General features: G+C 44.1%; 1 protein-coding gene across 8 annotated transcripts in view; it reads right to left on the reverse strand.

The window, feature by feature from the left end:
* Positions 1-1,126: 1,126 nt before the first annotated feature.
* The window catches only part of LLGL2 (LLGL scribble cell polarity complex component 2), a 33,719-nt gene continuing 15,043 nt past the window's right edge, over positions 1,127-19,802 (reverse strand). For 3 of the 8 annotated variants that reach the window (XM_035342310.1, XM_035342302.1, XM_035342309.1), the window contains exons 5-27: positions 18,413-18,528; positions 17,636-17,794; positions 16,691-16,853; positions 16,430-16,562; positions 15,594-15,648; positions 15,261-15,415; positions 11,746-11,963; positions 11,176-11,243; positions 10,106-10,259; positions 9,892-9,996; positions 9,308-9,600; positions 8,896-9,049; positions 8,424-8,574; positions 7,616-7,732; positions 6,902-7,068; positions 5,889-6,153; positions 5,061-5,214; positions 4,375-4,412; positions 3,876-3,923; positions 3,307-3,349; positions 3,016-3,070; positions 2,518-2,579; positions 1,127-1,809 (exon numbers count right to left, since the gene is read on the reverse strand). In XM_035342310.1, coding sequence (XP_035198201.1) covers positions 2,526-2,579; positions 3,016-3,070; positions 3,307-3,349; positions 3,876-3,923; positions 4,375-4,412; positions 5,061-5,214; positions 5,889-6,153; positions 6,902-7,068; positions 7,616-7,732; positions 8,424-8,574; positions 8,896-9,049; positions 9,308-9,600; positions 9,892-9,996; positions 10,106-10,259; positions 11,176-11,243; positions 11,746-11,963; positions 15,261-15,415; positions 15,594-15,648; positions 16,430-16,562; positions 16,691-16,853; positions 17,636-17,794; positions 18,413-18,528 — 2,865 coding nt within the window. In that variant the 3' untranslated portion in view covers positions 1,127-1,809; positions 2,518-2,525. Of the gene's footprint in view, positions 1,810-1,837; positions 2,385-2,517; positions 2,580-3,015; positions 3,071-3,306; positions 3,350-3,875; positions 3,924-4,374; positions 4,413-5,060; positions 5,215-5,888; positions 6,154-6,901; positions 7,069-7,615; positions 7,733-8,423; positions 8,575-8,895; positions 9,050-9,307; positions 9,601-9,891; positions 9,997-10,105; positions 10,260-11,175; positions 11,244-11,745; positions 11,964-15,260; positions 15,416-15,593; positions 15,649-16,429; positions 16,563-16,690; positions 16,854-17,635; positions 17,795-18,412; positions 18,529-19,802 lie in introns of those variants that run through there. The other 5 variants (XM_035342303.1, XM_035342304.1, XM_035342308.1 and 2 more) reach the window with 5 other exon arrangements.

Raw genomic sequence — 19,802 nt, forward strand, 5'->3', positions numbered from 1 at the left:
CTGCCATGTCACTTTCCCCAAGCCTGCCAACAAATGAAATACTCAGAAAAGTTATTAGAATCAGTCCATCTGTGAGGAGCAGAAAGGAGCAGCTGGGTGCAACCAGGGCAATGCACATAATCACACCAGCTCAGACACCGCTGATTAAATCATAACTTCCTATAAATTTGCAGCATCAACATCTGGCACAAGAAGTGGAAAACAGCAGGCCACCTTTCTGTTAGCAATCCTGCAGCAACAGAGACAAGGAAATAATGAAGCTAGTAGAAATAAGGAAATGGAAACTAGTTTGTCAGACCCCGCCGAGTCAGATGGTAGGCTCTCTAAAACCTTATTAAATTGGGTCTCAAATGAGATACCAGTACTCCTAGACAGAGGAGCATCTGAAACCTCACCTGAACAATAGAAACTCAACAACCATGTTCTCCTGCAGGATAGGAAGTGCCACCTTAGCACTCTAGAAAATAAATGATCACTCTGCCTTGCTCAAGAAGATAAAAACAGAGCCTAAAGAGGGCTTCCAGAGAGAGGTTTCCAAAGCATGCCAATGACGACAGCTCAGCACACAGCCTGGGAGGATTTAGCCTTCTTTGTCACTGACTTACATCGTACTACAAGCAAGTTACAGGAAATAAATACTCTGTTCTCTTTCTTAGCTGGAAAAGAGGAAAGTGGCATTAGGTCAGGGACAAAAGAACAAACTAGTGCTTCTATACCAAAATTTTAAAGTTTAAACTTGTCTTTGTGGAGTTTCATCAGCTTCAATTCATAATCCAATGGCTGCCTAGTACAGAAGTGTTGCCAGATCAACTTTTCCTCCCTTCTGTGCCATTGTCATCCAAGTTACTTCAGGACAAGCTAGCAGGTGACTTTCCAGGGATCTGAACCAGTGCTCTTTTCTGGCACGATGATGTACGAATTGCAGGACTGTGATATATCCAACTTGCTTGCCATGTGCATCTTCTCCAAGCAACCACCTTGCTTAAGAAGGACACAATCTACAGTAGTGTTCACTGCCTCTGCAGCTCAGAGAACAGCTCCACCTTCTTCAAGAGGTAAGTGGTCATGAGCCTGTTGCCTGTATCAAAAAATTTGCTGATAGAAAGGATATGAGAGCAGACAAGGATCACAAAGGGGAATTCAGAGTTTTATTTCAAAAAAGCAACGTAGTGTTGAAACAAAATCAAATTCAATTAGTTTTCCTCTGATTTGAATGTCTACAAAAATAGATTCTACTCAAATCCATAAAGCCAGTTAACAGTACCATAACAAATAAAAACCAAAGTTACTCATTTAGATACCACATACAGCAGTCACAGGAATCTAGCATATATTATTTAATGTATTGTTTTTTTAAAGTAAATTTCTAAAGTGTTTCTGTTAAAACTGAAATACCCATATGATTTTTAAAAATTGTACAAAAAAATAATTTTAAACCAGTTGGAGGTAACAGTGTGCGTTTATTAAAATCCTGCACCAAGGCAGTAACATTTATAATTTAAAACCCAGCCCAGTAGAAAAGAGAAATGTGCAAACATTTAAAAGTTAGATGTACTCAGAGGCTTGTGGTGCATCAGACCTGGCAATCCACTTCTGTCCTAACGCAAGGCGGGCTCCAAGAGGAGATGTGTAATGAGGCACTAAAAGGGGAGGCAGAGGCAAGCATGCATATGCATGCAAGTTGCAGCTCAGTAGCCTGCGATGCCAGGAGCAATGATGCCCTCTCCCCAGGGACGGTTTGCCCAATCAGTAGTGTTATGGCACGCAATCCAATGCCAGGAAAGTCCTTGATGGATTCTGGTCAATCTGCTGTGGGGTATAAGAAAGCAAAAGCCATTTTTGAAAACAGAATTTGACAGCTAATTTGGCCTACTGACCTGTGTCAATCCATCAGCTACAAGAACTCTCACTGGGCCCAAAAGCTCTAACAAAGCATCTTTTCCACATACACACCTACGCTAGATGTGGGCTTATTTTGAAGGACAATTTCCTACATCATAACCTTCCATTCCCTCTACTCCCATATTCTGCCCATGGGTTTTCAGAATTAATACAGACTCTCATATTGCTGTGGTCACTATTCAGACATTTTTTCAAGCCCAGAGAATGGGAAAAGGGTAAAAAGCAGCAGCACAGAATTCTGTGTGTCCTGTTCTGCTTAGTGAAGGCACCCATATATTTGAGAGTCCTTAGTAAGTCCCAACAGATTATTGCTGCGAGCAATGACTACCCTTCAGGATTGTTTCATGGTAAGATTAAGAATCACAAAGGAACCTTCAAAGGATTCTTCTCTCTTCCTTTACAACTGGTGTAGCAGATTTACTTGTGTGGCACATAAGGTGCTGAACAGTGGTACTACATGATACAGCCAGCGGATTCCCAGCCTGAAAATTCAGACCAGAGTTCTGCACTATCACAAACCATTTTAAATATGCTGATTCTTATAAGAAATTTCATTCTACTTTCTCTTTCCTTTGGCTGTTTCACTTGGCCTGAAAGGTCTTTAGCCTCACCTACCTCCTCCATTACTTAGTCCATGTCCTAATGGACTTCTTGCCAAATTTCTTTCTGCATAGCTCCTGCAATGACACAAGGGAAGATTCATTATCGCAATGCAGTATCGTGCCATCCACTCCCAGCTGCTGATAGAAGACCAGGATTAGGTAGTGTCCAGAGGAAGTGCGCAGAGCAGAGCATGTCAGGCAGTCACTTATCCTTAGACACCAGCAGTTACCAATCCCACCAAGCTTCCTGCATCCGTTGCAAATAGTAGTCCTTTGTCTCCACTTCCGTAGCCCCTGTCACCTGAACATCAGTTCTCTAGGGAGATAAGATAAAGCCCCGCACCCATGGTGGTAGTTTAGCTTTACTGTATAGACAGAATGGGAGCAGAGATGCTGAACACGTCCAAGTGGCAGTGTCAAGACAGGATTAAAACTACAGAAGTCCCATCCTCGGCCAACTAAGCCCGTGTGGCCTGCCCTTAGATCAGTACGGGTTGACACAAATAGAAACCTGTATGCGAATACTCAGAGTCCTGTTCCTTTGGGATGTGGGAATGTGATCTCTCCTGCTTTTCGGAGAGAAAGAGACAAAGCATTATTCATTAAAAAAAGTAAAGGGACAACACGTGAAAGAGAACCTGCATCTCTCATTATTTTCACTTCGATAGTCTGCGGGACACACACATGACCAGATTCCAGCACAAGGAACACTACCATCGTGGTGGACATCCCCCTGCTTTCACTAGAAAGGCCCTCCCTTGCCATCCCCAGCCGTTAGGAACAGCAGTCAGTTGATACTCACCCTCTGCCCCCCTCCAGAGTACTCTGGATCTCCTTCAGGACCTCTGGAAAACAGAGAGTTAAACAAAGCAGTGAGCCAAGCCAGCGGAGATCTGCTTTCAAGACAGCAGACGAGCACATTCCACCTCCCGGCGGCTGAACAGCCTCTAAATCCTGCCTCCCACCACAGAGGTTGGACCTTACAATATCATTCCCTCTTCAGTAGTACGAGATCTTTACTAAACAGGCTGGCATAAAGGACTGAAGCAGTCATTTGCCAGAGGAAACATTGCCAGTCCCAGCGTACCAGAGAACCAAAAGGAACAGTCTGTTCCAGCTGTCATTTGACACAAGTCCTACTGGAACTTCTCTTATCACTGTGGTGAATGCAGCTATGTGGAACAACCCCAGCCTTAGGGCATGACTATCGGTCCAACCCCTCACTTCTACTGATTCATGAAAAACCCAGTATTTCTACCAGTCTGGTGTAATTGCAGATCCCTTGGAACTGAGTGTCGGAACACACAAAATTCCCAGCAACTTTTTTTCCCCCCACCCGGAAAGGTGCCCTGTCAGCAAGACTTTACTCACTTTCATCATTGAGTAAGGCATGTTCCATTAGCCTCCCAGATTTTCTTTCTAAAAAATAGAAGAGTAGAAAAACACTTATCTAACAGTATTTCCACTTCTCATGAAGCATGCATTTCTGGAAACCCAAACCAGAATTGGATATTTTTCTCTTAAGTACCTTTTGACTTCACTGAACGCTTCACAACTAATCCTTAAAGCCTCTCACAGATGGAGTTGTTTTTACCAGCAAGACAAGTTCAGCTAGCAAAAGGTATAATCTGTAATTTCAGACTTCACCTTCCCACAGCCTCTTCCAGCAAAAGCTGTACTCTATCCTCCTAGGCAATTTTGCCACAAGCAACCTACCTTCAAGCTAGCAACTGCTGTGTCGCAGTGTTCCCCACATGTCCCTCTTTGCTTTCCCCTTTCTAATGTAGGGAATACCAACTGTAGCAATAGGAGAGATGTTGAAGGGTTTACTTGTCACCAGGCTATATTAAGGGCAATCATTTGTGCTTACCATCTTCTCCATAGTCACTTGAACTCCTTCCTGATCCCCTAGAAAACAAAAGGTGGCAGAAAAACAAACACTGAGGCAGAGGATGCAAAGAACTCATCAATACTCCTGGCATTAAGAAGCTCCCCTGCGTGCCAACTAAACAGCCTGCTGAGCAAATATGTAGTAAGGGTTTCAGCACACAGTGGTGATAACGAAGTCTGTGGGCACCAGAGAACCTCTCTGATCTTTTGGGAAAAAAAGAAAAGGCCTATAGGACCTCCATGAGCATCAAATCTACTGTTATTTGCTGAGCTCCTGAGTGGAGAAACATTGGATCTTCCCCTTCGAGATAAAGGGTTCAGCCTCTTCAGCAACACACAGCCCCCAAAGTATGCAAGAGTCAGGTGTCAGAGACATCACTGGGAAACAAGTAAAGCAAGCCAGAGCTTACACGTTCCGACTCTAGCTTGGGGACACCAATTCCAGTGCTTGACTGCTGTGTACTGCAAGTAGGAAGACCATCAGGGAGGTTATGCTTCCTCATGCCTATCCATCCAGGAATGTTGTAATCAAAAGACTTCTAACAGCTTGGAAAGGGAGACAGACTACAAGAACTCATACCAGAGCCTTGTTTATATCAACTACAGGACAGGAGCAGATCTCGATACTCAGACATAGTCAGCATGTGTGAGTTTTACAGATTTTACCTGGATTTTCTTGCAGCATTCTCCATGCCAGACCTGGTGTGCATGTGATTGTTGCTTGAAACTTCTGGCATGTCCACAACACACCGGGGCTCCACTAACCATTTGGTAGAAAGAGAAAACCTCTCAAACTCTGATGGTGAGATCAGATAGAAACCTGTAGGAGATGGTGAATTTATGAGCAATTCTGAAGTCCAGGAAAACAGAGGTGAGCCAAAAAAAACAAAACAAAACAAAACCAAGTACCATGGACCTAAGCGTATTCTCTGTTTGGCAGAAAGGGTTTGCATAGTCACTGAGGAAGATAATACCCCAGTTTCCCAAGGAGTGGCTAGCCTCCAGCCCGGGTAACTTATTGTGCTGAAAGATTGCTTTGCTGCTCTTCAGAGGCATCAGCACAGGACACAGAAAGATGCAAACACTGAACTGAAAAGCAGACATCAACTTTCAGCAGCCACAGGATGTTGGATGCCAGCTTTGCAGTTTGAGTGTTGAGCCACAGGAGGTACAATGCAGCCTGCAATGCCCGCTGCTTAGAGAGCTATTCTCTTATCTCCAAAGAGCAGGAGGATGGCCAGATGGAAGCTAATTCTGGGGCACATCCAACCTGTTAGCTGAAAAACAATGTATTCGTTAACAATAATGGAATAAACTCACTTCTGATGATTTGTGTCAGTACCTGTTGGCAACTGGTATTGGCCAGAAACCTAGAACAAACTCATGTAATACTCACATACGTATACAGCCAGTTCTAACCATTAAGCCCTACAATCACTACTCTGCTGTTTCTAACACAGCAGAAGGAGGTAATGTGGGAGAAGCATTTCTTACCTTGGCCGTATTTGGTGAAGACGCAGGATGCAATGCCGCTCACATCCTCTTTACGGATGCAAGGGTAGCGGATCTGTAACTTGAGGAAGGGCAGCGAGATGATCTGGATGTCTCCCAGGTTAGTCAGGACAGCCAGGTCATTTTCACTGTAATCGTCGGTCTTGCAGCTGCCAAAGTTAGCAACCGTCACTTTTCGTACCCTACAGCCTTCCAGTGCCGTCAGCTTGAGCTTCAGTTTGGAGCTAACCTTGGGTAGCGTGAAGACCTGTCAACAGAAACAGAACGCTGACATCTCCTTCCTGCACAGTGGCAGCCGCCACACCCCAGGACATCTGCTGCTCCCCCGCCTCTAACAGCGTTTTCATTCACAGCAAACACACACAAGTGTAATCTGAGCCAACCTGGCTTCCTGGGATAAAAAGTAATCAGCCACAGTCAGGGCTAGGATCTGTCTCTGACATCAAGCAGTTTTACCCTTCAGGCTGCAAACTGCATTTCTCTCCTGGTTCTCTCAAAATCCTTCCATATTTGGCTATAAATTATTACAGAAAAAAATGGGTTTACACTAACTGTGCATTCTTCTGTTTTAAAAAGCCAGGGTGAGCCTACAGCAAGCTACTTAAAGCCTTCTCTTTTGCGCTGACTGGTTAGCATGCCAAACAAGAAACTTTTCAGTTGCTTCATAGAAATGCCTACCAATTGCTGCTTCTGTACAGCATTACACTCAAATAACCACAGCAAAAGCTATTTCCCAAAAAACAGAGGCAGCCTTGTCTAAAGGGTACAGGAATAAAACGTGTACGTTCAGCATGCACACCACTATGCTGAGTACCCCGTTTGTCAGCACGCACTTGATTTCTGGACTGTACTGAACAGAAATGCTGTCCTGGGAGCATTATGTAGGTACAGAAGAATAAACATTCCTACGAGTCTCACTCACTCCGCTGAACACTGCTCAGCACTTCAGCAGACTTTGACGTGCAGTCCACATGTCCCTCCTGGGTGATACTCACCTTAAATTGCTCTTCAGACACCACCAGTAGCTGATGGCTGCCTTGCATATCAGGGCTCTTAGAAAGATCATGTGCTACTTCCAGAGGTTCTGGCAGAGGTGTGCTGCGCCCATCCAAGACAAGTATACCCACAACAGGAGCTCTGTGCATCAGCTGAATTTCTTTGGCTAGTGAAGCAAGATGAGGACAAAAAGTAAACAAGAAAACAAAGAAACCAAAGAGAAGTCTAGTTAGAGATGCTATGTTAAAGCCTCACACATCCTCTCAGAACTGGGGACCTACAACATTTCTATAGAAATTTTCTACAGGAACACTTCCCAAGAAGATTTAGCTCTTAAAGGATAAGTGAACACAACTGATTCATGTTAAACAGTAACCATTATTACATAAAGGTAACAGATTCTGCTGTCAGAATAAGGTAGATGTGCAGTGTGGCTTGATGGCAAACTTCAGTGACAGCTGATACAAGTTTAAATTTGTGAAGCCAGTGGGAATTGAAGCTAAGGTACATCGAAGAGCGATGGAGTTCACTTACTCTTCAGTTCAGTTACTGTAGTGAGCACTGCTTATCGCAGACACTGCTGCATTTAGCTCCATTCTCTCACACTGCAGTAACTAAGCTACTTTGCTCTTCTGTGGTTAAAGACATGCAACTCGTGGTTATACAAGTGGTATCTCAGATTCATTAGGACACTTTTCTTGAAGCATACTTACCCTGCTCTGCCCTGACAGGTTCATCCATCCTCCTTTCTGCTGGTGGAACACGTAAACAGAAGGCATAGACCGTACCTCCATTGGTGCCTGCCCACAAGGACGGGCAGTGCCGGGAGCCTGGAGCAACGAGAGGGCTCATGAGCTACACATCCAGACAACCTTGGATAATGATAATTGCTTTCCTTAAGCACACTAGCTGTATACATCCTCCCTTTCCTTGCAGCCTAAAAAGCTTTATAACAAAGCAGACTGGCCAGGGAAAATACAGCTTCTTAGCACTTCTTTTTCCAAGGTGTCTCTGTCAGCAGCCCTGAATAGAGGACACGGCATGTGAGTGAAGGGAACAGAGTGGCGTTTCCATCATTCACCACAACTGCTGCATCTGGTTTTCATGTTTTTATATCATGTATGAGCAGAGGAAACAAGCACAGTATTAGTTTGGGCTCTGATGCACAGCTGCTGTCACCCGCACTAACATCAAAAGCTGGGGTCAAGGATGAACTTCAGAGCAATGAGACAAGGAAAGCTCGTACTCAAAAGTCAGATGGCATTCCATCGCATTTGAAAACAATACATACAGGCTGCACCTGAAGATGAACTACTACTTGCCTTGGATTAGCCAGCAGACAGAATGACTAGGTAACAATTGTGCCTGACAGCACATGTTCTTGTTCTATATTAGTTTTTCGGCACAATGCAAAGTAGGACACAGAAGGTGCCGAAATTTCCTGGCAGTAGAACCTAATGCATTGCTTGGCAGAAGGAAGAACAATGTTCAGAAGAAAGCAGAGATGCTTTTTCTACTCACTGTCTCTCAAGAAGGTGTCAGCAAAATATAAGGTGCGCACAAAGCCAGTGAAAGAGTCTTCTGCAGACCGGGCTTCAATCTTCCTCTGGACGGGAGCCAGTTCCATTTCCTGCAGTGCGTCTTGGTCAAATTTGGCATTTGCTTCTTGCACCTTCAAAGATGAGGAGACATTTTGGCAGTCAGGCAAATAGATAGGGAGGAGAGTGAAATAGTAAGAATGGCAGCAATCGAAACTGAAAGCAACGTCATACCAGTGAGCAGATATATTCTGAATAACAGGTTTGACTACACATAGTACATTTTCTCTAAAACCCTACATTTATCTAATAGCTAGCAGCATTTTAAGTTGCATTATTGTTCTCATACCAACAGACAGCAAGACTGCAAACCATCTCCTGCTCTAGGCAGTTAATCAGGAGCCTATAAGCTCCAAGTTGTGAACAGACGACATCCCAAAAGGAGGGCCCCTCACCTCTGAAACATTTCCACCACCTCCTCGTCGCTTCCGACTGGACACTCGGCTTCTTCTGATCCGCCTGAATGACTGACGGAGGGACTTCTTCAAGGATTTCACCCGAGACAGTGGCCCTTCTAAGGCCAATTGGTCACTGGGATGCAGTGTACATCTGAAAAAATTGAGACAGTAGGCACACTGTCACTTTCTACTGGGTGGCAATCACTCCCAAGAGTCCAACAGGACGTACACACCTGGCAGAACAAGAACATATTTATATTCTTGAAGATCTTACACAGTCCAACGAGGCAGGGCTTCTTGCTATACTGACTACTCTCGAGAAACCTCTTCTCGTGACATGCTCAGTTAGCAGTTCCATGCCAACTTTAAAGGGGAATTACCACAGACCTCCTGGAAAGAAGATACTTACTTGACAAAGACCAGTCGTTTCTGCTGGTGGTCAAAAAGCCCAAAACCATGACTAGTACCAAAGGCCACGAGCTTCCATTCAGAGTGGAGGGCCAATGAGGTGACCACGGCTGGTGGTTGACACTGGACAAGGACAAATGGCTGAAAACCAGCTTCAAAGCGAACAGGTCCATCTCGAGTCTTTAATTTCTCGTGACCTTTCCATCGATAGCCCTCTTGATCCTGTAGGAGATCTGCTTCAGCATGGTCAACAACATGCTCTGCATCTTCATCGTTCAGTTCCATCACCAGCACCTGAAAGGAAGAGAAGTTCTGCTACAGCTTCTATTGTTCAAGCAATCCTTCCGCCCACTGGCGGCCCCAGCAGCTCCATAACCACAGCACCTCTCAGAGCTGCTGAAGTGTTAGAGAAAAAAATCTAAAATACAGATTAGAGAAAGCAGAGAACAATAAAACAACTTTTCCAGCAACTGGATTGATTTACCACTACGGATATGAGTGTTTCCAATTTTAACACATCTCCAAGTAGCACTGTGACAAGCTGCATTAAAAACAAGGTTTATAACGACTGATATATTCCAATACCTGCCCTGCCGTGCCAGCTACAGCCAAATATCCGCTGTATTTACACAGGTAGATCTTCTGGATCCCAAGTCTAGGATCATCACTATAAGGGTCGAAGGTACCAACCTAGGTGAGAGAATACACAGTGGGTGGGCTTCACAGATGCATTACTTATGCCCCAAATCAAAAACTGCTCGTGTTTTCTGAAAGCTTCCACAAGCAATAGCTAGCTTACCTTGCGGAGTGGAGGCCACTCGTCCTCCCCCAGTGTGTTCATATTGTCATTGGGGTCAGCATCCGTGAGAAATACTCTCACTGTGCTTAGCTTATAAAGGAGGTGTAAGCAGACACCAGATGCATCCCAAAATCGCACAGTGCCATCTTCATGCCTGCATCAAATTGGGGAGGATGATAGAAAGCACACATCATACAGGAGCACATCAAATCGCAAAGGTGATGACAAAACAGAAAGGAAAATAAGATAGCCAAAGATTAAATCACTCTGTACAAACCCCCAAGCCGCGGCAAAATAAAGCTTAAAATGAAAAGAATGGCTTTCTCTCAAAATGCAGCTTGGTCTTGGTGATCTGACACCGGTACAGAATTTAAAATTACTCCAAAAAGCACTGGAAAGGAAATAAGCTTGGCATATAGAGGGAACAAATCATCCTAAAAACACAGTTACTAGAAAAGCAGGGGGGATAGGCTCTAATCTTAGTTCTCCAGGTGAAAATTGGCAACATTCATCCAACCTAAGGCTACAGAGTTCTAACAGTTTGCTGCACCAAGAATGAATTGTCTGAAGAACAGCCCAGAGAAATACTTAAAAGCAAGGCAGCCTCTTGAGAGCTACTTCCTTCCACTGCCTCGCTGGATCTGTTTTCATGCTGATCAAAACAGACAGGAGTCCAAGCTAACTTCTTTCTTAAGATTTACAACAGTGTAAGATGGGGAAAAAAGAGCTTCAAAACGTGCAAGATTGAGCTCTGCATTTACATCGTTCCCTTTGAACCTGTCTGGATCACCACCTGCACTTCTACGCTGGCGTTTGTGGGGGGAATGGATAACTAAGAAACACAAATAAGGCACCGTTACAGGTCATCTGTGGACACTGCAGCCAGCTCTCTCAGAAATGGTCAGTCTTACAGAAGGGACAATACAACTTCTCAAAACTGGGTTGCTGAAGTTGCAGCCTCCTCTCTACAAGACAAGCAGACTTCAACCTTACAGGGAAAGCTTCAAAAGGAAGAAGAGAAAGTGGAAAGGGCTCCTTGATTCATTTTTTTTAAATAGTCAGGTACATACCCGGTTAGAAGCAAGTCCCTCTGAGGAGGATCTGGAGCTATGTTGGTGCCACCATCAATCGGCCATGGCTACAAATACATTAAGGGAAGACCGTGACTTCCTCGCGGTGACAGTGTGAAGAGAATACGCGGTCAGCACGAGAGCATGAACTTCAGTGCAAGTGGCAGTGAAACAGTCCGTGCTGTTAGCTTTTGTTTGGATTAGATATTCCTGTTCTGACACCAGCTGTGCTTTTTAGTGGAAGACACTACACATTTCCTCAAGAAGCTGTTTAGAAGCATGAAGCTTTCAGCACAAGAAGTTTGTTACCACCGACAGCTGGGAACACTCAGACTTTCCTTCTGGCTTGTCAAAGCCTGAAGAAATATCACATTTTAATCCCCCAGCGAGAGCAACTGCATTGGTGGTGCTCTGGGAAAAAGCCCTTCTCAGCCCTCTCAAGAGGCAGGATGGCGTCTGTTGGGACTCATCCCTTCACAGGCACTGTCAGAAGCGCAGACCACCCACATGACGAGCAGTCGTGCTCTCCTGAAATGCACGGGGATACGTGTACCTTTACAGCTGCCTTACCATATTCGAGTAGTGAACGTTCTGCTTGCTCCCAGCACTGATAATCCTCTCCCACAGTTTCAGCGGGATGTTGGAGACGTGGTGCGAGCAGGTGATGGCTGAGCAGTGGAGAGAAGCCAAGTACGGAGGATGGACTGCTGGCCAGCCCGCGGATTTTAAGTCTATGACTACCAGCTCTTCTTCTGCCAGCACCACCATAGCAGAAGGGTCATCAAACTCTGCAGAAACAAGGTTCATTAATGCTACCAAAAAAGACTATCCAAGGTTAATACAAATCACCTTCTTGTAAGGCTTATATGAAAACTGCGATCATGGAGCTCTACAGAACCGTGTTTTTGTTGGCAATACCTCTAAATGCTTCCTTGTTAACTGGGCCCATTGAGGCACTAATATTAAGAGATTCCAAGACAGATATCAAGACATTTATTGAAAATTCATGTTTCTTTACCCCACTGCTGGGGCTGTTAGAGCACCTCTTTATGGATTCCATGCAGAATAATAAAAAATTGTCAGCAACATCCATGGCTAAATAACACACACATATTCACCAGAACTGACACATACAGCCAGAAGTCTACTTATCTGCAGCTAATTAGCAGCATGGGGCGGACAAACATGCATACAGTCCAGCAGTGACCCATTTAGTACTGTGTTAGGACCGCAGTCCATCTAGGCTAAGCTGCTTAAACCCAGTAATGCCTTGGGTCCTGCAGAATGCTTCTCTGCTTGAGCTGACAAGTGTTTATGATTCAGTTCTTACTCTTCAGTTCTCCCTGATGCTAGCACGTTGTGCCATACCATCCAATATTTATTTATACATCAAGCAGGATTACAAAAGAAGTCTGTTACTGTAATCTTATAGATGACACCTGACAATCAAGAAGTAAAGATTTTTTCATTGTAACTAGAATTAAACCAAGTGAGAAATTCAGCCTACAAGGACAGTATTGCAGTAACACATGAGACAGGCACAATAGCAAGTGTTGGAGAAAACCAAAAGCATGGATCAGCTCACACCAATAATGATTAACAAAGCTACAGGAAACTTAAATGAATGTATAGCTGTAAACGTGTCACAGCAGCAGGGGTCAGGGTGATAAACAGCATGAGCCATATGCAAACTAGGAGCTCCTCGCTGACATTCCCTGCTAACCTGTACTTTTATTTCCCTTCTTCAGCTGTTCCACTACCTGGAATATACTTGCAAGAAGGCAAGTCTATAAGCAAGCACATACCAAGGCTGTTCACTCAGCAGAATTAACTTCAAGTAATTAGTACTTGACACCACTTAGTTAGACATCCCAAGTTTCACCTCAGACTGGCCACAGCCATAACACAACACTAATCGGTTCAGTTTCTTCCTGAAAAAGTGTTTCATATTCAGTCTATTTACTTTCTTATGGGCTGTTTTCACAGTTACCTACAGGACTTCTGCATGTAGTACAGGTATGACATTACCTGTTCCATTAGGCATGGTCAGCCCTGCACTATTACTGCAACTGCCAACATTAGCCATATACGCTGTTTTACAAATAATACTTTCCTTACAAAGACATGTCTGAGCTCACTGCTTATGGCGTGAATTTATTTTAAGTTGCTGAAATATAAAAAAAACTAGTTTGTTTGCTGACTGACATACACTCATCCACATGATGATGAAAAGTAATAGAAAACAAGAAGGGTTCGGTTTTTTAAAAAATTGTTTCCACAGCATATTCAGGGTAGTGCAAAGTCACCACCTACCATCATGCTGCAACCCATGAGCTTTGTGCTTATTAAATTAAGTGGCTTTGGTATACAATTAATACCTTCGTATTGCCGTTGCAGGGAAGACTGCTTAAGGGCAAACAAGGCAAGCTACGTACATCCACTAAGCTTAGGCAATCAGCCACAAGGAAGCTTGTCAACCACAGAAACCTCACTTTATTGTAAAAAACTTCCTTGTCTAAGTGCAACAGCTTCAGCTTCCTGTAGCAGTTCCTGGCTGTAGCCACTAGAAGAGGTATTAACTGGATACTTCAATCCTTGGGAAGTATAAATCTAAAACCTAATAATTTCAGTTACTTCTTCCTAAAGGGTCTTACAATTCAGTTCCTGAATATGAATAGAAGTCAATCCCTTAACTAAAGAATTCTCAGCTTTCTTTCAGCTTTAAGACTTTGTTCTAACATCTTGAATCTCAGTTCTGACAACTTCATAGAAAGTAAAAGCAACCAGTTTCTTTAATGGTAAGAAGCTAAACAGCACCTCAAGATTAATAGCATTATTAAGCTTGAAGGTTTAGATTTACAGGTTCTGCACATTTGGAAGATGTTTATAAAAAGCAGCCTTGTGTCGGTAAAGTCTATAATAACAAATATATACAGGCCCTTCATCTCAGTTACCGTCTGCCTGTTTCGTTGCTGCTTTTTCAGTGACATAAGAAGGTCTGTTAAAGACCAGTAGGGAAGAACTCCCCCCACCCCACCCCCAAAAAAAAACAACAACCAAAGCTGTTTCTTTATGCCTGCATTCCCAAGACATTCCTCCACGGGATCTGTGGTCTGCTCTGTACAATAGGCCAGAGAGAGCCAACCTGCATCGACACATTTGAATGCCTACTGCTGCACAGCGTGTAGCTGGGAGCTGTCACCACCACCGCTTGCAGTGTGCAAGACAAATAGGTTTGGAAACTACTCGACTAGGCAAACCAGAAAACCTGGGAAGATTCAGTAACACAGAAGATTTGCCTACATGCTCCTAAAAGGGCTCAGGCCAAACTGCAGAAGTCTAGGTGCAACTTCTAATCCTGCACATTTGTGGAGCTTGAAATAGCAATTTTATACTCAGTTATTTCAAATTAACCAGAAGCAAAAACTACACGGGCACAAGAGGAACAGTCCTTGGGGAAATTCCTGACAATCCCATTAAAAGAAAAAAAATATGGGTATAGTGGAAGCAAAGGCAACAAAGTAGAATTTAAAATCTGACAAAATCTAAGCATGTTGCGGGATGAGTGCTGTTCACTGAAGAACTGTTTACATTCAGGTTCACCAGCAGTGAGTAAAGTAAGTTCTCTGTATACTGACCCTTGGTTCTGTGTCACCCTCTGATTTATTACCCAGAGCCCTACTCATAAATCCAGGTAGTAATTAAAAGAAACACTGTCTCAGTGGGAGTGAATTCTGTTTTTAATTACTGCCTCCTTTGAAGTGCTGCTTCTAAACAGCAATATTCTGATCCTGATTTCATAACCTGGTTATGTCCAGTGTCCAGCTTCTACAGACATGAGCTTAAGAGACCTTTTCTCATTAACGGAGTAGCTTAATTTTTTGAGGAATGTATGGCATTTGCAACCAGACCATTCTTTCTACCCATACTTCACACTTCATTTTTAAATAGCAAACTCTGTTTGAGACTCAAAAAGTCCCCAAACAACTCAATTCCTTCTCATTTCACATGTTGCTTATACCAAGCAGATTTCTAGATGAGCGCACAGCTATTTAATTCTTCAGTAATAGCCTGTCGCCACGTACCTGCAGTAGGCTCTGAACTGAAGATGATAAAGAAGTCTATCACCCGCGATGTGAAGTCAAAGGCTGTTTGCTGGCTGCCATGGACAACAGAGATACTGTGCCGGTCACCATAGCTAGCCCGGGGCATCCCTCCTTGGAATATAATGTAAGGAAGCCTGAAGAGAAAGACAGTGGCATATGCTGAAGTAAGGAGCGAGCCCAATTTCAAAGACATCACCAAAAAAAAAAATATCTTAGAAAGTTACTCTAAACGGCTCTTAGGGCATTACACACGGCACCCTGTAAGGGCTTCTTGCCAACACCACAAGGTGAAGGGATACACCACGACCTTACCCATTCTTTGTTGTCTGCCAGTAGATCTTGGAGATGGCCTTGCAGGGAAAAGGACCTAAGAGAACAAAGTTAGTTACTGTGATTCAAGAAGCGCACTGTCACATACGTTCTTTATCCTGCTTTACCAAGGTCACCTCAGTGGCCAAGAAAAGGAGAGTCACCTGGACCATTAAACACTACCACCACCACCTCCCCAGACCAAGCCACATCAGACAAGTCTTCTGGGACGTGCTGACCACAGTACTCCTCAGCAAAGCAATGCTTACACTCAGGGGAACTTTTGAACTATGTTGCTGACGGCTGACAGGGAGTGGAAGCGCTTTTGTAGAAGCTGATTAATTAGGAAGGATTGTTTAAAAACACAGACATTCCTGAAATGAATGTAAAGGTGATAGAGCTTTAGAAGCTTCTATATGCTTGAAAGATGAGGTCATCCCCATTTGATGTGTTTCAGCAAATCAGAGGCATCATTTCATCACTGCTCAGGTCAACCAAAAGTACACTTAGCTCACTATTAATTACAGAAGATCCAAGCAACTCCTGCTGAACAGGACACGAACTAAACCAATGAGCTGAATCACCAACACCCTCTTCCATAAGGGACACGAATTTGTTCTTCCTGTTCAAGACTGAGTCAATGATGCAAAGGAGATTAAAATCCAAGGAAAAGCTGGACTGAAGTCCCTTAGTTTATGCTCACCACCCATTCAAAAGGCAGTTCAGCATTTTGCCATCAGGATTAAAACACTGGGGAGAACCACTGTGAATATCCTATAAAAGCTCAGAACAAGTTGGAGTTCAGATGAACGCGCAGCAACTGAACCTCACTTACTGACCGTAAGGCACAACGTTCTCCAGAGGCTCAGGCTGCCTGTTGTCACTGGATACTGGCCACTGGGTGTAACTTCCATCATAGTGACAACTAACGAATTTACTGCCATCCCGCTGCCAGTAGAGGTTCTCCAGTTGCTGAAGAGGAGGAGACAATGATGCATTCTTAGTTAAGAAGCTTTGTCTGGCTCTCCCTGTACCCACTTGTCTTCCAAGTGGAGAGAGCTCTTCCTGCCTGATGAAATGACTTCGGACTGAGCTAGTACCTGGCTGCCAAGGAAATGGTGTGTCACTTTATTATTTTGCAGGTCCCAGAGGACAATCAGTCCCCTGCTGTATCCAATCAGGATCTGGTCAGGGTTCTTAGGATGCTCCCGAAGGGCTTCCACCAATTCACATGATCGTCTGTTACAGTAATCTTCCGGTACCCTACAAAAGGGGAAGAGAAAAGAGAGAAAAGTTTATTCCAGGAACACCCCCATAGACTATAGCAACAGTTAAGGTATATGAAATTAAGCAACAACAACAACAAAAAGACAGTAAGTGTATTTTCATAATCCATCAAGAAGCAGAGAAACCTGAGGTGAGCCAACACTCCAGACCTGCCAATGAACTTGCATCCAGCCCCATTTTGTTAAGGGAAACCCCAAAGCTTACAATGCATTCCAGGACTGGATCCTGAGAGTGTAAAGACTGAATTGCCTGCCCTATTGTCTCGTAACCCCTGCCAAGTAAAGGTAACATGGAAGTTTCAGTAGGAAGCAACTAGGACATGAACTAGGACAGTTTTCAGCAGTAGTTCAATCTCCAGAGTGACAAAAATCCTCAACTGCACAAAGCAGCACTAGAGGTTCTGCTTACGATCAAAAAAGTAAATGGGTAGCTCCAGTTAATGCAATTAGCTAATGTGTAACAATAGCTGCAAAGGTACACAACTGACAGGGCTCAAGGTGGCAGATTTGCTCCCAGTGTCTCCTGCATGGTTCTGCCCACACTCAGCACCACCAATGACAGTACTGGGTTGACAAGGACACAAACTGTCACTTAACACACCCCAGGACCCAAAGCTGGTTTCACAGAAGTCCTGCAGGTCTGGATAACGAGTAACACAACAGCGAGGCCCCAGTATGTAACTGGGGGTGACATCTGAACAAAGGATCTCTGCTCGTGGGATTCCACTCCCACCCAGCAGCGCCTGTTTGCTCACTCACCGCTGCAGCACAGCCTCGGAGGTTATGGTCCTGTCCTCGAGCACTCTGAACGATGGAAGCTCCACCACAAAAATGTTGCCACTCTCTGTGCCAAGATACAGGACTTCCCGCGAGGAATGGGGAAGGACGGCTGTTATCTGCGTGGCACTTGGTGGAGACCTGGGGATGCGGAGAGTTCGTTAGCTGCAAGCAAGAAGACTATCTACTGAACTTGAGAGAGCTAGCAAGTCAACAGGGTAGCTACAGGCATCATTTGTATTACGGACACAGATTGAGCCATGTATGATTACATTGGAGGAGGAAAGCACTAGCATTGAGATAAATTACTTCAAATTACTTTTGACAAGTGCATGGAGAAAGACCCTGATGCCTGTTTACAGCAGTCTCTGATTAAGCTGTCCCCACAGGAGCTAAAAAAAAAAGCTCACCCAAAACTGGCAAGATCAAATGAAACTAAAATCATACTGGTATTTCAAATTCTGACTTAAGGAATGCATCAATTTGCTTAACCTTAAGATGTACAGCTTCTGTACACACAGAAGGGGATGCACAACGTTTTATTTTATATTTTAACGTCACGCTACACAGTGCTACAATAATCTTAAAAAGTGGTCTCCTAAGCCCCCAGCCAACTGCTGCTGGTTTCTGTGGATGCTCCTTTAATAGATTCATAGGAATCAGAGTCTGTAAGATCAAGACAAGCTCTAGACAGATTAATAGCATAATCTTCCTCCTTGACTATCCAAAAAATAGCTCAAAACCACTCTTGCAGATTACCCAGGTGGCCCTTTCAGTGTGAAGCGGTGCTCCTCCCGCAGCTCAGATGCTCCACTGTGCTGCTTCAGGCTCCAGAGATGCAAGCTGTTATCATCTAGTAACGTCACCAGCTGGCACTAAAATACCACACAACATCTTTTTTCACAATCACAACATTAAATATAGCACCACAAACCTAGCAATAAAGTTGCTGCCGCTCATAATTCTCTGCTAAAGCAGAACTGGAGTCTGTGGCACTAGGTATATGCAGTTGTATCCAGCTGTGCTGCAGCAGCTCTGCTGGCTAACCGCTAAGCCCTTAGCGGTTAGAGGAAGACAAGAAGTAGCCTAAAGGCTGAAAACCCTCTTATACAGGACAAAGGCACAGGTTATCGCTGAGAAGAAATACGAGAAGTTAGGTTTTTGGAAAAAAGATTAGCCTATGCTGTAAAGCTCAGCAAGGCAGCTCCAAGGTGTTAGTTCACCACCTTCTCGCTCAGCATGGGTTGCTGCAACACACCCCAGCTTTGGGTGGGGCTGATACAGTCTACTACACCGCACTCCTTGCATTCTTCATGTCCAACCTCATTCTGGAGGGTTGTGTCAGAGTCCTTTTATGAGCCCAGCCCTGCTGGCTGTATGCTCAAACTGAAGCATTTTGCCTGCTGAAGCCACACCTGGTGCAACACTCCCCATGGGAGTTTCAGTTTATACCATTAGTTAAGCAAACAGACACCCAAAACTGCCTCAAGAATTAAAACTCTCTCTCAAAAAAAAAAAAAAAAAAGAAGCCACTTGCTGTACTGGGCAATACATCGGGCAATAAAATACACGGCCAAGATACCAGCCCGTCAGTCGAGGGAAGGGAAAGTGGTTGGACAGCCACCAGCCACTTGGAAATTCTGCCTTTCTCTTTTTAGTTTGCGGCAATAGCAGCAGCCCCCAAAAGCAAGATTCAATAACCAGAAACACATACAGGTAGCAAGCGTAAGAGGAGGCTGGGTTAGCATTTCTGTTTTGAACTCCTGAAAACACTTCAATCAGCTACCGTGCTATTTGTTCTGCAGAAGACCACCCAGTCCCACTGAAAGAACAGGGGTTGCAAAAGGAAAAGGAAGTTCACAGAATCACTCACCTCTGCAACACTGTCTGAACTACTCCGGCCTTACCACCATTCCTACCACATTACTGGAGATAAATGACTAAGTTACAAGCAATAAAATGGGTCTGAGTTTTAACAAGCATCTCCACAGCTACAAATGCTGTGGAGAGGACAAAATCCTGGGATAAGCATTCCCAACCAGTAGCACTTGAATAAACTTGATTACAGGAGAGCAGTTAACTAGAACAGACTCAACATACGTTTAAAAGTGATCTACATAAGTCACAGAGGTACTGAAAATACACTCAC

The sequence above is a fragment of the Oxyura jamaicensis genome, chromosome 18, assembly GCF_011077185.1.
Source record: "Oxyura jamaicensis isolate SHBP4307 breed ruddy duck chromosome 18, BPBGC_Ojam_1.0, whole genome shotgun sequence".
In the NCBI taxonomy this organism is placed as follows: domain Eukaryota; kingdom Metazoa; phylum Chordata; class Aves; order Anseriformes; family Anatidae; genus Oxyura; species Oxyura jamaicensis.